The sequence below is a fragment of the Boleophthalmus pectinirostris genome, unplaced genomic scaffold (genome assembly GCF_026225935.1).
Source record: "Boleophthalmus pectinirostris isolate CB_2022bp ecotype Guang Dong unplaced genomic scaffold, ASM2622593v1 HiC_scaffold_8, whole genome shotgun sequence".
Classification (NCBI taxonomy): domain Eukaryota; kingdom Metazoa; phylum Chordata; class Actinopteri; order Gobiiformes; family Gobiidae; genus Boleophthalmus; species Boleophthalmus pectinirostris.
Genome location: NW_026571515.1, coordinates 25147702 through 25161953, shown reverse-complemented (window position 1 = coordinate 25161953; position 14252 = coordinate 25147702). Strand labels below are relative to the sequence as shown.

At 38.1% G+C, this 14252-nt stretch overlaps 1 protein-coding gene across 1 annotated transcript; it reads right to left on the bottom strand.

Annotated features, from left to right (window-relative positions):
• Positions 1-194: 194 nt before the first annotated feature.
• mybpha (myosin binding protein Ha) lies at positions 195-13105 on the bottom strand. The gene is made up of 12 exons (XM_020930085.2): positions 12797-13105; positions 12434-12568; positions 11627-11794; positions 9615-9703; positions 9299-9494; positions 8562-8701; positions 7950-8109; positions 6498-6634; positions 4364-4550; positions 4208-4257; positions 1898-1928; positions 195-1790 (listed from the first exon to the last, which is right to left on the bottom strand). Exons 1-10 carry the CDS (start codon positions 12870-12872, stop codon positions 4223-4225), a joined length of 1323 nt encoding a protein of 440 aa, XP_020785744.2. The 5' UTR covers positions 12873-13105; the 3' UTR covers positions 195-1790; positions 1898-1928; positions 4208-4222.
• Positions 13106-14252: the final 1147 nt, after the last annotated feature.

The window sequence follows — 14252 nt, the reverse complement described above, 5'->3', positions numbered from 1 at the left end:
GAAAAAAGGTAAACAGTTTCATGAACTAGAGTACATATGCTATCTGTTGAATACATTTTTATATCAGATGCATAAACTTTAATTTTTGGCCTTGCTGTATACTTCTGCTTGACTGGGCCCAATGATAATAATATGGAACCATTATAAATGCTATTTCTTGGAAAGATAAGATAAGCTGCACAGAAATGATTAAATCAAAATGAATAATGAGCTAATTCAAGATGAAACAATGATAGCCAATGTTTTCAATTTTTTTTTTTCAGTCTTCCCTGACTGTTTGAAAACCATTGCACAAAGGGGGAAATGTGACCAAACTTTACAACTACAGGCCAGTGAGCATCCTACCTGTACTATCTATTATTATGGAGAACAACCCCTACATCCGCTACAATTATGCTTTGGAAAACATAATTTTATTTTATTTTATTTATTTTTTTGTCAAACTGCTCAAATGTGTGTTGGATAAATGGGGGTGCTTGGAGCCATATTCGTAGACCCCCAAAAAAACGTTTGACACAGTAAACCATAACATCTTTTTATCTAAATTATCCAGACATAATCTCTCAGAAGGTGCATTGTAATAATTTGGATCATACTTGCAAGAAAGAAAACACTGTACAAGAATTAAGGGCACTATGTTCTCTTTTATAGACAGCTCAGTTGGGGTGCCACAAGGCTGCATTTTAGGCCCCCTCTTGTTCAGTGTTTATATTAATGACCATGCCAGTCTGTCCAGAAGTAAGCACACAGATGTACACTCACAATATCTCAGATCTCAGACTGAATGGTGTGCTCATGTCTTACTCTAAATATCAATAAAACTGTCAGCATGTAGAGTAATCTTCCTTTTACTCCTGAAATTAAATTGTAGTTGATTGTATTAAATATTTAGGTGTTGAACTCGACACAACACTGCTGTTTAAAAAGCACATTTATTAAGCACAATTATTCATACTGTAAAATTTGTCTCAGTTAAGATTAATTTGTCACCACATGAGCCAAGCTTTTTATACATTCACTCTTTCATTTGGTAAACATTGTGCATTTCTGTTATGTGCAGTTTCAGAAACAGTGTGACATGCCCTCCTCCTCATGCGCACACACCAAAATCTGTCCTATTAACAGCAGTGGCGTTAGGGAACAAAAAACAGGAACGTATATTTAACTATTCAAATTACTGCTCATTTATGCAATAAAGATTTTTTTATGAGATTATAGTTTCCATTCATCTATTATAATGTATATGTAGGCCTAAATGTATTTTTGTAATTTGGAATATTCAGACCTGGCTTGTATGGACCAAAACAATCTTGCACGTTTTTTTTACTTTTTTCTCATCACTTGGATCACTCACCGTCAGCTGGATTCAAGCCAAGCACAGTCAACACAATCTGGCTAAACCAGCAAAATGTTTACTTTATTTTTACTTTTCATGCAATCCAAATGTTTGCCACCTGGTGGCAGTAAAGTACCAGTTAAAAGTAACATCAACAGAGCTTTTTGCAACACATGGAGCATTTGCCAGTTTGAAGAAATAGGCTAGTGTTTTATTAAGTACAACACAAACATAAACTGCACTGACAACATTTTTTCAATTAGTCTAACATACATTTCACCAACTGAACTACAAACGTCCGACAGAGTTTGATTTGAGGATTGTTCTTTTTGAGCTGGTGTAGTGGGGAGGTCTTCCTGTTGATAAAACTGATACAAAGATGCTCTTCTCTGTCCATTCCATGTGTATTGTACACACATACAGACCCTGCTCCTGTCATTCACCCTTGGTTACACTGGGAGAAAATGAAGAGGAAAAAGTTTAACTTAATCACATGTCATGGGTCATCTTGATTTCATGAAAGGCCTTAAAAGGTTTAGTACAACTGTTTCATTAACTTACCTAATAAATAAGACTTGGACCTCTGATGGTCCTGGAGAGATGATTAAGACAGAGGAGGTTAATAGCCTATTGGTCATGATTGTACTGCACAGCTAAAGTATCTGCTCATATTGGGCCTGCTGTTAGTATTTTCCATTGGGGATTATAGGACTGGGTTTCTGCCCCTCTTCACCCACTATGTGGCACTGCTTTGGGCCTGTCGACTCAGGGTAATGTGAAGAGTGTGATCATCTAGAGTCATTTTTAGAAGCTGTGGAGAGAAGCGCTGACATCACGGCTGCCCCCTCCTTCCACAGTCACTCTCCAGACTAATCCCTTGTTTTTCCCCTTGACAGGTCACCCCATGTATGGATGTGTCCTACATCCTGGTACAAATCCTCGACAAAAACTTTAAGCACTTTAAATTAGCAAGCAATTTTTCTGTCCATGTTTTCACAGCAGATGCACTTTTTTAACTTTAGAAATGAGAGAACCTCAGGACACGTTTTACTGCCATTGTCAACAAAGAACTCAGTGTTATGGTACAAACATAAAACAATGAATAATAATATAAACGATGATAAAATAAAAATAAACATAAGGGGAAGCATTAAAATAAGCCAATAAAAATAGACTTTGATATACTTCATTTGTAATGTGTAAAATTGTGGCAAAAATATATATAAAGAAATTTAATTATATAAATGCTAAAACCATATACATATAAGTATTTGCCTGACTTTGCCTGATTAAAAAGAGTCGAGAAGAGAATAAAAAAAATATCGTAGTTCCCATGGCAAAGTTACAATATATACAAAATTTATGGTGGATTCTTTCAAGTTACAAATCCTCTTGATTCATTCAGACTTGACCTTGGTCAAGATATTTTAGTGACAAGGGAGCTTGCATATCCAGTTAGTTTATTACTTTATGCAAAAATACAAAACAACAGTTTTGGAACATTTGTCATTTGGAACATTTGGTTCCAACTATATCTCATTTTGGTAACCTGACTGTACAGTAAGTGGACAGCTGGACCTACAGGTGTGAGAGTGCATCCAAACACAGAGAGGATGCTTTGGGATCTCAGCCGCCAAGTGCCAAGTCCCATTTAGAGGCGTCCAGGCTGGTATTTGACCCCATTCAAAAAGCTGTGTGAACAAGGACAACTTTGTAGTATGTGTTGCCCAACAACTGCATCCTCCCAGCGTGCTTATGTAAAACAGCTAAGAAAGGAAAGGAAGTCTGCAGTCAAGGTTAAACTAATAAAGTAGTGGTCCACTCTGTACGGCAGATCAGAACCAGTGGTTTAATGACTGTTCTGATGAATTGCCTTCCATGTATCTACAGCACATGTCTGGTGTCTGGCCACTGAACTTTTACTTTTCACTTTTGCTGATGCAGGGTCCAGTGTGTCAAATATTTCATATAAAAGCAAGTCCGGATTTAAAAGTTATTCAGACCTTTCTTATTCTACTGTATCCGGAAAGTAAAATAAAATACAGATTTCTATTAAGTTTGTTTTCACATACTTTGTTAAAATAAAGTAGACCCACATATAGTCCCTTCTTATCACAACAGTCCAACAATATTGTTTCCAATTAGATGTTATTGCTTTGCCTGAAATGTTATGATGTGTAAATGAAAAAATACAAGATATATTAAGGCCATTTTATGTACAATTATAAAGTAATATAATTTCCCTGGAGACACACAAGTGGCTGACCCTGCCCCCATAAAAGTTACACTCTTACTACTCATCTATTGCAACAAAGACAGAAAGTGATATAGTGATTCATAAAAGAAATGACTGGTAAGTTCTTTATTCAGCACTAAGCAGTCTATGGCCTGTGACTCTGACAGCTTCATCTTCATCTGTCTTCTTCTAATTATGGATTTTCTAAGTCTTTCTTTCTCCACTCTGCACATGATGTTTTAAGACTTTAATGTTTTTTCTCTTGTCAGCAGTAGAACACCAACACTGTGCACAAATCTGTCAGGCATCTAGTGAAAGAATATACCTCTCAAGTGTTTCAGGAGCTTGTATGAAAGTGTCAATGCCAAACAGCAATATGTCAGAGGCTATAAATAGAGTATTTAAGCTATAAAAACATCAAAATTGGAATTTCAAATCAGCAACCATTAATCTTTACCACATTAGCGATGTCCAAAAGCAGTAGGAGCAAATGGAAAAGGTTATTAAGAGACTTTTGAAAAAAGAAAACAACCATAAACAGTTTTGAGAATCACTGATGTTATAGTAAATATATGACTGGAGCTGAAAAGTTGACTTAAGGCTATCCATTATGGATAGCATATTTGTGAACTCACCACGAAAATGTCATCTTATTTGCCTTTCTCAGCATCTGGGAGCATGACCTCTATGAAAAGAAGAATATCTGATCATTTAGCACATACACTGATATTATGACACAATGATAATAACACGATTAAAAGATATTTTGGGATATTTGGATGTTTACGTACGTTTGACCTCTAGCTTGCAGGACACAGTGGCCTCTCCTTGCTCGTTCTTTGCTCTGCAGGTATACACACCCCCATCAAAGCTGCAGGGCTTTCGGATCTCTAGAGAGCAGATGCCCTGGTTGGAGAGCATTCTGAACTTTGGGTCGTCTCCAATGATCATCTGATTCTTCAACCACTCAATTTTGGGCTGAGGGAGACAAAGAGACGTAGTACATTTTAATAGGAACAAATGTTAATCTTGTTAAGTACCCATCTATTACGTCAATATAACAGTTTAGAAAAGGGGTAACCCTATAGCCCCATCCCTCCTTGGGTATGTCCTGCACTGGGTTTGGTTAACACTTGTGGATTTCCTGCTGGAATCTTGAGGCCCAGCGTAGGCAAGGTGACTCTGTTCATTGAATTACACTTCAGCTTATGCAGAGTCAAACTGGTGTACTTTTAAAAACGTTTTATGATTACCATTTATTATTTACTCATTTAAAGCCTTGTAATAATAATTTAATTACACAATTTTGTGCATTAGTCATTTACTCCCCATAGGCTTCATAACATGTACATGAATAGAAACACTGATAAATAGCCCATGGCGGGTAAATGGCAAATAGACATGTTCAGAAGACTATAGCCATGTATTTTATCTGCTTCTCCTCTGGAACACTTCACTAACACATTTTAAATGCAACTGTTTATCAGAGGCACCAAGACAATTTATCAGCATATCACGGATACTTAAAGTGATTGGTCTCAAGACTGAATTTAGAGATTAACTCTTGTAATACTTGTACTTGTAATAACATGCAGATTATTTATCATTGCCTCCTTCTGATTATCTTAGATGTTTCAAACAGCTGATACAGCTTCTGTTTCACCATGAGCAAAGGAGGCTCCCATAGTGTATTTACTGATACTTATTTCAGTCACAGGGTGCAAATCAGCAACTGTGTCTGCATTCTCAAACCCAAGTAACCATTGCCATATGCTTGGGATGAGCCATTAACACATTGTACAAGGGATTGGCCATGTTGCATACCTTAAGGTAAGCAAATCACTCTAAGATTCTGTTAGCTTCTCATATGGCACTGAAGTATTTACCCTCTAGATCTCTATTCCTTCATTTATATACCCCTCTTAAACCTAAACGTAAATGTATACACCTGCTCGTATAGTCCAAGGACATTTAGAACAACAATGAACTGTGTTTCAACTATGGCCTTGTGTTTGAACTGTCTGGGTCACACAGCTGTAGATATGTTTAACTGAAGAAGCTATGGCCAAGAACTGTGAGTGACTGCACACATACCAGTGCTAGCCCTTCATGAGATCTTTATAGCGGTGATATTGATACTCTGTGTGAAGTACAGTACTTCACAGCAAAACCATTTACTGTTGATCCATGTTAAAAACACACCCGGTAAAATAAAGCATGTAAACTTAAAAACAAAATCAAATCATGCAAGTACCTGTAATACACAGAGAAATAATACCTCCTTACTAACTTAAAGAGCACATGCAGGTTTTCTTTTGAATATTTAACACAGTTTTACAAAGTAGCAGTTTCTGAAGAAAACATTCAAAAGAAACACTGAAAATTAGAAGCAAGTTCTAAAAAGGTATCTCTCTATCTATGTAATCATCAATATAAAAATCCCACCCACAATGCAGAATTATTTATAATGTGGACTAAGCAAGATTTATCTTAATCTTGAAAGGTGCATTATGTAACTTTTTGATTTGGGGTCCATCACCTGCTTGATTCTGTGGATATGTCATTGCTCTCTCTGTTCCACTATGTTCCACAGTACAACATTAAACAGCTCTATCTTACATTTATTCAATTACAGATGGTTTTATAGCTCAAAAATACTTAGAAAAACAAATATTGTGACTGTGAGTGGGGTTGCCTCTCCATAAATCTAACCTGTAACTTGGTCTGGTTTGGTCTCCATGTTGATTGAATGATTTAATATCATACTGTGGAACATTCCAGACAAAGCAATAATATCTCATGAAGAAAAGCTTCTGACCACCAAAAAAAATACACATGTTAAGAAAATTTTAGTGTCATTTTAGCATAACCTGTCATACACACACACTGCAATAAAATCACAAAGGGGAATTTTCAGATCCTAACCCTGGGAGATCCGCGGACTGAACACAGCAGTTTGGTGGTGTATCCCACGGTGGCGGCGCGGTCATTCAGAGCCGTGGTGAACTTAGGTGCCTCGCTGAAGTCATGCTCAGGGTACTCCGGTGGTTTGTACACAATACCTGCAACATAATAGTTGTGACTAAATAGTATTATAACAACAAAAAACAGAGCTCAGAAATATGGGGCAAAAAATGTATTACTTTTTTTCCTCATATGGATAAACCTTGATTTTTTAAAGGTGACTTGTGTAACTTTTCACTTTTCTGGTAGAGGGTCCGTCAAAAGCTTTTCTCCGAGATGTTCTGGCTTTGTCTAGAATGTTTCACTGTATAGTATTAAGCTTTTTTATCTTCATGGAAACCAAACCAGACCAATTTAAAGGGTTAAGGGTCAGAGGAAAACCCGCTCACAGTCAGAATGCCTGTTTTTTTGTTGTTTTTTTAAGAAATTTTTGAGCTATAAAACCACCTGTAATTGAATAAATGTAAGGTAGAGCTGTTTAATGACGTACTGCGGAACATTCCAGAGTTACACAATGCACCTTTAAAGTTTTTTTCTTTTCATAAAGAAAATACAATAGCTTTGAGTGTTCATTTTATGGACATAAACAATACAATCTTTTAAAAAGGTCCATTTAACACAAAAATAGCCAAAGTCTGAATTCTACATTTAAAATATCCAAGCATATCAATGTCAACTGGGATGACTGAATCTCAATCTTGATTAAATTTGATTGTCACCCTAGCAACGGTGTTTGGTTGTGACACAAAAAGGTTATTGCCTCTCTGTCATGGCATTGGTTTGTAAATTGGATCTGAATAAATCTTAGATGATTTGAATGTGTTCTCAAAAAGCTTTATGCACAAATTGTGAAAGGAAGAGCATCATTGGCTCTGGCAGTTGTGTGTATGTTGACAAAGCTTTTCAGATGTATTTTAGTAAGAGCAAAGTCCTGCCAATTGAGCTGCCACTTGTGCTTGAGGACAAGATCCTTTTCACTCCTGGATAACTCACCTGAAATACACAGACACAAATACGCAAACTCAAGTGTCATGAAGGAGAGCAAATCATTAATAAAAGCTACTTAGAAGACTGATTTTGCAAGTAATGTACTAATTTTAAAGTAATGTTACTTCAAAATAATATTACTTGAGTATGAGTACAAAATAGCACAAAAGTATTTGGGGAAACTACTTCTCAACATATGATTGGGGAAACTCAACATATGATTTATGGTTTATTTATGATAGACCACAAAAAGGAGAAAAACTAAATCATATCTGAATGCACAAAACATCAGTGTTAAATATAAATTAATAGACTTACAGAGGGAAGTTCATTTTTTTCTTGTACTAGTACTTGATACTCAAGTAAATATAACTGTACCTACCTCTAAGAATGAATATAGAAATACAGCGGTGTATAGTGGATCACCTGTCTTTTGGATTTGGGCTACGTCCTTTGTGACAGCACAGCTCTCACTCTTGCCCACTCGGTTCTCGGAGAACACCCTGAATATGTAAGTGTTTCCCATGATGAGGTCTGACACAGTGGCAGTGAGTCTGTGATAATGCTCCAACACTGTGAACCATTCCTGAGCACAGACAGAAGCAGAGTTTATTCTATGACAGAAAGAAACATGTGCAGATTTACTTTCCATAATTGTAATATGGCATGTTGGTGGATTTATATAGCACTTTTGAGTGTCCAAAAATACTATATAAATTTGATCCATTATTATTATTATTATTCATTCATTATTTGTAAGTGACATGGCGAGTGACTAAAATCTGAGCAAACAAAAAGTAAATTTGAGCAAAGAGATAGGTCCACTCAGGAAATTCAGCACGATGGACAAATATGAGGCATTTTGACTGCCCATGTTATTGCCACTCAAAGTTGAGGGGATTTAATTTTTTACAGTCCTGTTTAACTTTTCATAGAATTGATAAATATGGGTGCAAAATGGATGTTTTACTGTTCACTGGTGATGACTGATCTCTTTAATTTGTTATATGATCCAGTGTTATGGTAGCCTTTTCTCACCCCTGTCTTCTGGTCTGCTTTCTGCACAGTGTATCCAGTGATTTCGGTGTTGCCATTGTCCTTGGGAGCAGTCCATTCCAGAGCTGCATTGAAGCCCCAGGTGTCCACCAACTTGACACTGGCTGGAGGTCCAGGCAACTCTAAGCACAGCACATGACCCATGACCACACTCTTACACAAGGGCTTCAACATTAGCTGTCAAGGCATGATGATAAGTGTCCACTATAGTGTGCATGTGGCTGGTTCAAATGCTGTGAGGTCAAAGAGCAACTGTCAGCAGTGTAAATATTCTTGCTAAAGTCTTGGCAGCCTTAACCCTCTCCAGGCAGGTGTTGCAGATTTGCAACATTCCAATTATTTCCAAATAATTTCAAATTCCAATTACCTACTTACTCTAAGTCCATATTTTATGAGCTTTTTTTACTCAGGAGCCTTTTCTCCCATCCATGCTGATAAACGTGGACGATGCAGACTGTGCAAGAATGGCTACACACAAACGGTCTGCCAGAAGTGCAAAATACTTTTTTTGTTTACAAAGGATAAAAAAGTCAGGATTGTATATTATTCCCCATATTATAATTTTCCCCAAATATCAGATTTTTCCTGATACTAAAAATTAATTTGAGCCTGAGAGGGTTAAAGTAGGCTGGAGAGCTAGCATGTATACGTATGCAGTATACAGTATATAGAACACAGTACTCACTATACGTGTAAGGTTTTTATGAAGTTATACGCACCCACAATCTGCAGTGTGATGGTGGCCTTGTCTTCAAAGCTGTCCACTTTAACGGTCATCTCAAACACTCCTGAGTCCTCCCTCTGAGCAGAGCGGATGAATATGATGCTGTCTTTGTCACTGTTTCTGATATTGACTCTTTTAGTGTCCAGAGGCTGCCCATCTTTCAGCCATGTAACAACAGGGCTTGGCTTACCCTGAGGTACACAGGAACAGACAAATGAATATCTAAATAATGTAATGGTGTGTATATATTGAATATCTAAATAACGTTTTGGTGTGTATATATTTGGAGCTACTTTTGGGATTTTGCTTACAAGGAAGGGGATGACCAGGTTGATCTGTGCTCCAACTTGTCTGACATAGCGAGCTCGGAGAATGCGAGGCATGCGAATCTTGGGGCGATCTGAAAAACAAGCCGTTTAAAATGATATCTATTACCCAGTGACCTACTCCAAAAAATTCACATGACACGATCATGCGCAATGTATTGCATTACATTTTTACCAAGTGACATCATCTGTCTACAAATCTACATCACTCAACCTTTTGACAGCTACAGATACCTTTACCTGGCATGAGATATATGATGCGTGGCTACCGTCTGTCAACAAACAGTAAACATTTTATGGAAAAATGTTATAGTTACTTATAATTATAGTTTAATAGTCACTTATAAGTATAGTTTACTTATAAGTGACTCATATAAAATTATTGTAACTAGTACAAACTTACACTGCCAGATGTGCATGTTAACAACTTTATCTGACAGACAGGACACAGTATCCAGGCAGACAGGCTAAAGATGAAGGAGGAACAACTCCTAAAATAGCATAGATGACGTGAACATCTTGGGTGAACTCCAACACGTGTCAGCTCATGTCGTGTGTGTAGAAGCTGCTGTAATATGTCATCACTTTGAGATATCCAGACACAGAAGAAAACAGCAAGCAACAAAATAACGGTTCAGTTTGGCTTTAAATCTAAAGCAGGAAAGTGCACTTTGTTTGTGAGTACAACTTTAGTCACTTTGCTGAGTGGTTTAGCAGAGGCTAGGCGCTAAATCCCAGGAACAGCATCACTTGCATGTATCTGCATAAGCAGCAAATGTCTCAAAAGCTCCGAGGGCTTACGGGATATATAAAACCAGCAGGGCCATATTTCATGTTCTGCCCGGACCTTCCTGTCCATATTAAAGCTCATTCACATACTCGTACCCATTTTCATAGACAGTTTAAGCCACTCCAATACTGCTCACTAGATATGATCCAACTTCTACACTCCAACTCCAGTGCAGCATCCCACCTTGGCTTAAGTACTAATCTGTTCTAATTATCACACCTTCCAACAATGGTCAGACCTGTTGGATGAAAGCCCCTGCAAACAATCTCCAGTCACTTTCTGTTTCTGGGCAAAGGGATTTTCATAAGGGGCTTTAAGTGTACAATGTGCACCCGTGTTATGAGGACAGGGACGGACTGACTGACATGCCACCCAAAATCCATCAATTAGGCTTCAATTTCAGCTCCCCTTAGTTGACCAGCTGGTTTGATTACAGGCAGAGTTTTTTCTGTCACTGTCTCCTGTTTGGTTACTGAGTTTGGAAATCCCAAACAGAGAGAACGTTTTTCAAAACAGACCACTGGATACATCAGATCAACAAACATATTACACAAATGTGATGTTACAGAGAAGTCAGTAATAGAAACTAAATAACAGAGAAAAGAATACAACAATAACACAAGGAACACACAAAAAACATGAATATTACATTAAAATGATAAAATGCATAAAATAAGTTAATTTTTTTTCCCTTTTTGTTTTGTTTAACTTAGCGGTGGCTGTTGATGTGAGACTGACAAAGTTGAGAGGTTGATTTATAGCTATATGAAAGGCCTTGTCGACACCTTTAGATTTATGTGCAAACGTCTGCTCAGTCTATCTGAAGACCGGCCAGTTAATCCCACCCCACATGCAACATGAGTATTTTAAGGAGAGCTCCCAGGTTGCAACCATCATCAGTGACCCTGATAGAGAGCTTGGAGGTGAACAAATTGAATCGCACCTTGACACAAGTAAACATCAAGATAGGACTACACAGTATATCATCTTTCCAAACATATACTATAAATAATAAATATAAATATTGTACTGTTTTTGTAGTGATATACTTAGTCCAAATTACTTGTTTGTTTAATTTGTATTGATTGTGACTAAATACTACTATTAAATACATGAATGAATTATTTATCTTCACATTTATGCATATTAAGTAGCCATAGTGCATTTTTGAATTTTACTCCGTGTTATTGTGACAGTAGCTACTCACCAACAATTTCACGGATGGTCACAGGAGCAGCGAGGGCCCCAGGTTCACTGCGGCCCCCAGCGTTTACAGCTACCACGCGCACATTCAGCAGGTCACCCGCTGTCAGATTTTTAATGCAGAAGCGGGTGGTAGAGGTCAGCTCCTCGTTAGCCACCACCCAGTCTGTCGCTGTGGGAATAAGGAAGCTAGTGTTAGAGGACAACTTTAACAAGAATATCTGGAAAGGCACATTAGGACAACTTTAACAAGAATATCTGGAAAGGCACATTAGGACAACTTTAACAAGAATATCTGGAAAGGCACATTAGGACAACTTTAACAAGAATATCTGGAAAGGCACATTACACATTTAACTATGTTTATTTTATCAGACATTCCTAAAGTGCTGATTCATGGTGCTGATAGAAGTTTTTAATAGACTATTTAATACTGTTAACAGTACTATCTGAGGTTAGCATTTTAGTAAATTGTTACATATTGCACTTCACAACTGTGTGAACTTCTTCAGGATGATGATATTTAATAAAGTGTTAAGCATGTTTTAATGGGCCATGTTAAGTGGTTTATCATCTGTCGACACAGGTTTACAAACACACAGGACACAAGAAGTACACTTTGGCTACCGTGTCGAAACCTCATCTGGAGAAGAAGCTTGTCTAAAAGCGGTGGGAGCCGATTCAATGACAGTTGGTTGAAATGCTGCCTGCCGTATACGGGCCTGTAAGTCTATGAGTGTACATGGCCTGTGACACGGGTGAGACAGGTGCAGCAGATGCATACTGTACATACAACAGAATCTAGACTTACTCCCATCTTTGCAGTACTCCACAGTGTATCCATCCAGACCCGAGTCCCCGATGGTCTCCGGGGCTGTCCAGTTTATGGTCAAACTGTTGTCGTTTACGTCCTCCACAGCAACATTCAGGGGAGCACTGGTGGGGACTGGAGCAAAGGCAAGAAGGCTTCATTAGTAAATCCCAGTATGCACAGTATGTTAAACCTATGAGTCAATTAAGTTTATGAGACACTTGTTTTACACAGTGAAACAGTAAATGGAATCAATTTATGACAAATGCTTTCTGGAAATGGTATTCTACAGACTTAGTCTTTAAGCCTTAATTACACCCTTGAAGTAATACGGACAGGTTACCAACATCACATGAATGTTACCTGGAGGAGGTGGGGGTGTGGGGGCCTTAGGAGGCTCCTCAACAACTGCAGGTTCAGCAGGAGCTTCAGCTATCATTAGATAAGCAGCAAAACAATCATTTTAGTTGAAGCAATAGCATGAGCTAGGTTAGCAATGTAGATATCCATTAGAAAAGATATATCCGGAGCATCCAGGCTATGTGAAAGTTAATGTAACATTTACAACTGTTGAGGTCTAAGTGCACTGTACTTAGTGGCAGAGGTAGCCTTTATCCTGCCACTTGTTTACCCTCAGCGGGAGCCTCTGCAACGGGAGCAGCGCCTTCTTCTGCCACCACAGCCTCTGCAGCTTCAGCAGGCGCCTCTGCTACTGCAGATTCCACTACTGCAGCCTCAGCAGCCTCTGGGGCATCAGCCACTGGGGCATCAGCCACTGGAGCATCAGCCACTGGAGCATCAACTGGGGCATCAGCCACTGGGGCATCAGCCACTGGGGCTTCAACTGGGGCATCAGCCACTGGGGCATCAGCTAGTGTTAAAAATACCATTGGGTTAAGCTAAATTATAATACTAATCATGCAACAAATGTTTGTGGCTGAAGCAGGCAGCACGTCAGGACAGCTGTCATGAGAACTGGTTTATGAACAGATATATTCAACACATAACTGACGAAAAGGGCATGATAAACACATAAATTAGACGATGCTATGTCCTTGACCAAAGAACTCACCACTGTACTTGATTTGGCAGCTGATAAGTTAAAGTTTATATTGAACATTTATAATTTTACACTCTTAAAACTTGGTGTTTCACTTGGTTTTCAACTTTCCAGTCTCTATCAAATAATAATAAAAAAAAAACATTCTTCAGAAAGAGTTGCATTTGCAGGTGTTTAAACTGACTCTTGTCGACTGCATACATGTATAATAGCACACATGATGATGAGACAGTGACAGAGCCACATGGAGAGAGCAGGTCTACAGGAGCAGGTCATGCAGTGTGTTTACCCTCCGCTGCCACATCTGTTGGAGCGGCTCCTTCCTCGACTGCTGCAGCTTCAGCTAAAGTTAGGGTTATACATTCAGGTTAGTAATAGCACAAAAACGTCACAGTCCACCACCCAAAGCTACCAAATGTCTGTTGATCATATTATCAATGCGTCAATGTCTATGGAGCTTATGAGAAGTGGACAAGATGTAACTTGTTACAGTAAAAATAAATTTAAGATGAATCATGATTCCTTAAAATGCTAATCAAGAAATCATAGCAATATTTTAAAACTTTATGCAGCTTTACAAAACTAAAATGGAATATGCAAAACAATCACAATTAAAAGCTGAGTTATAGAAAGCCAGGATAACAGTAAGTAAACTGGCATCTGTGGGCTCTATAAGTTAGCCTATAATTTTGACTTACCTCTTGTGCATTAAAATCTTCTTGGATATAGCAGGTCAAGACTTATCTTTTATCTCACTGG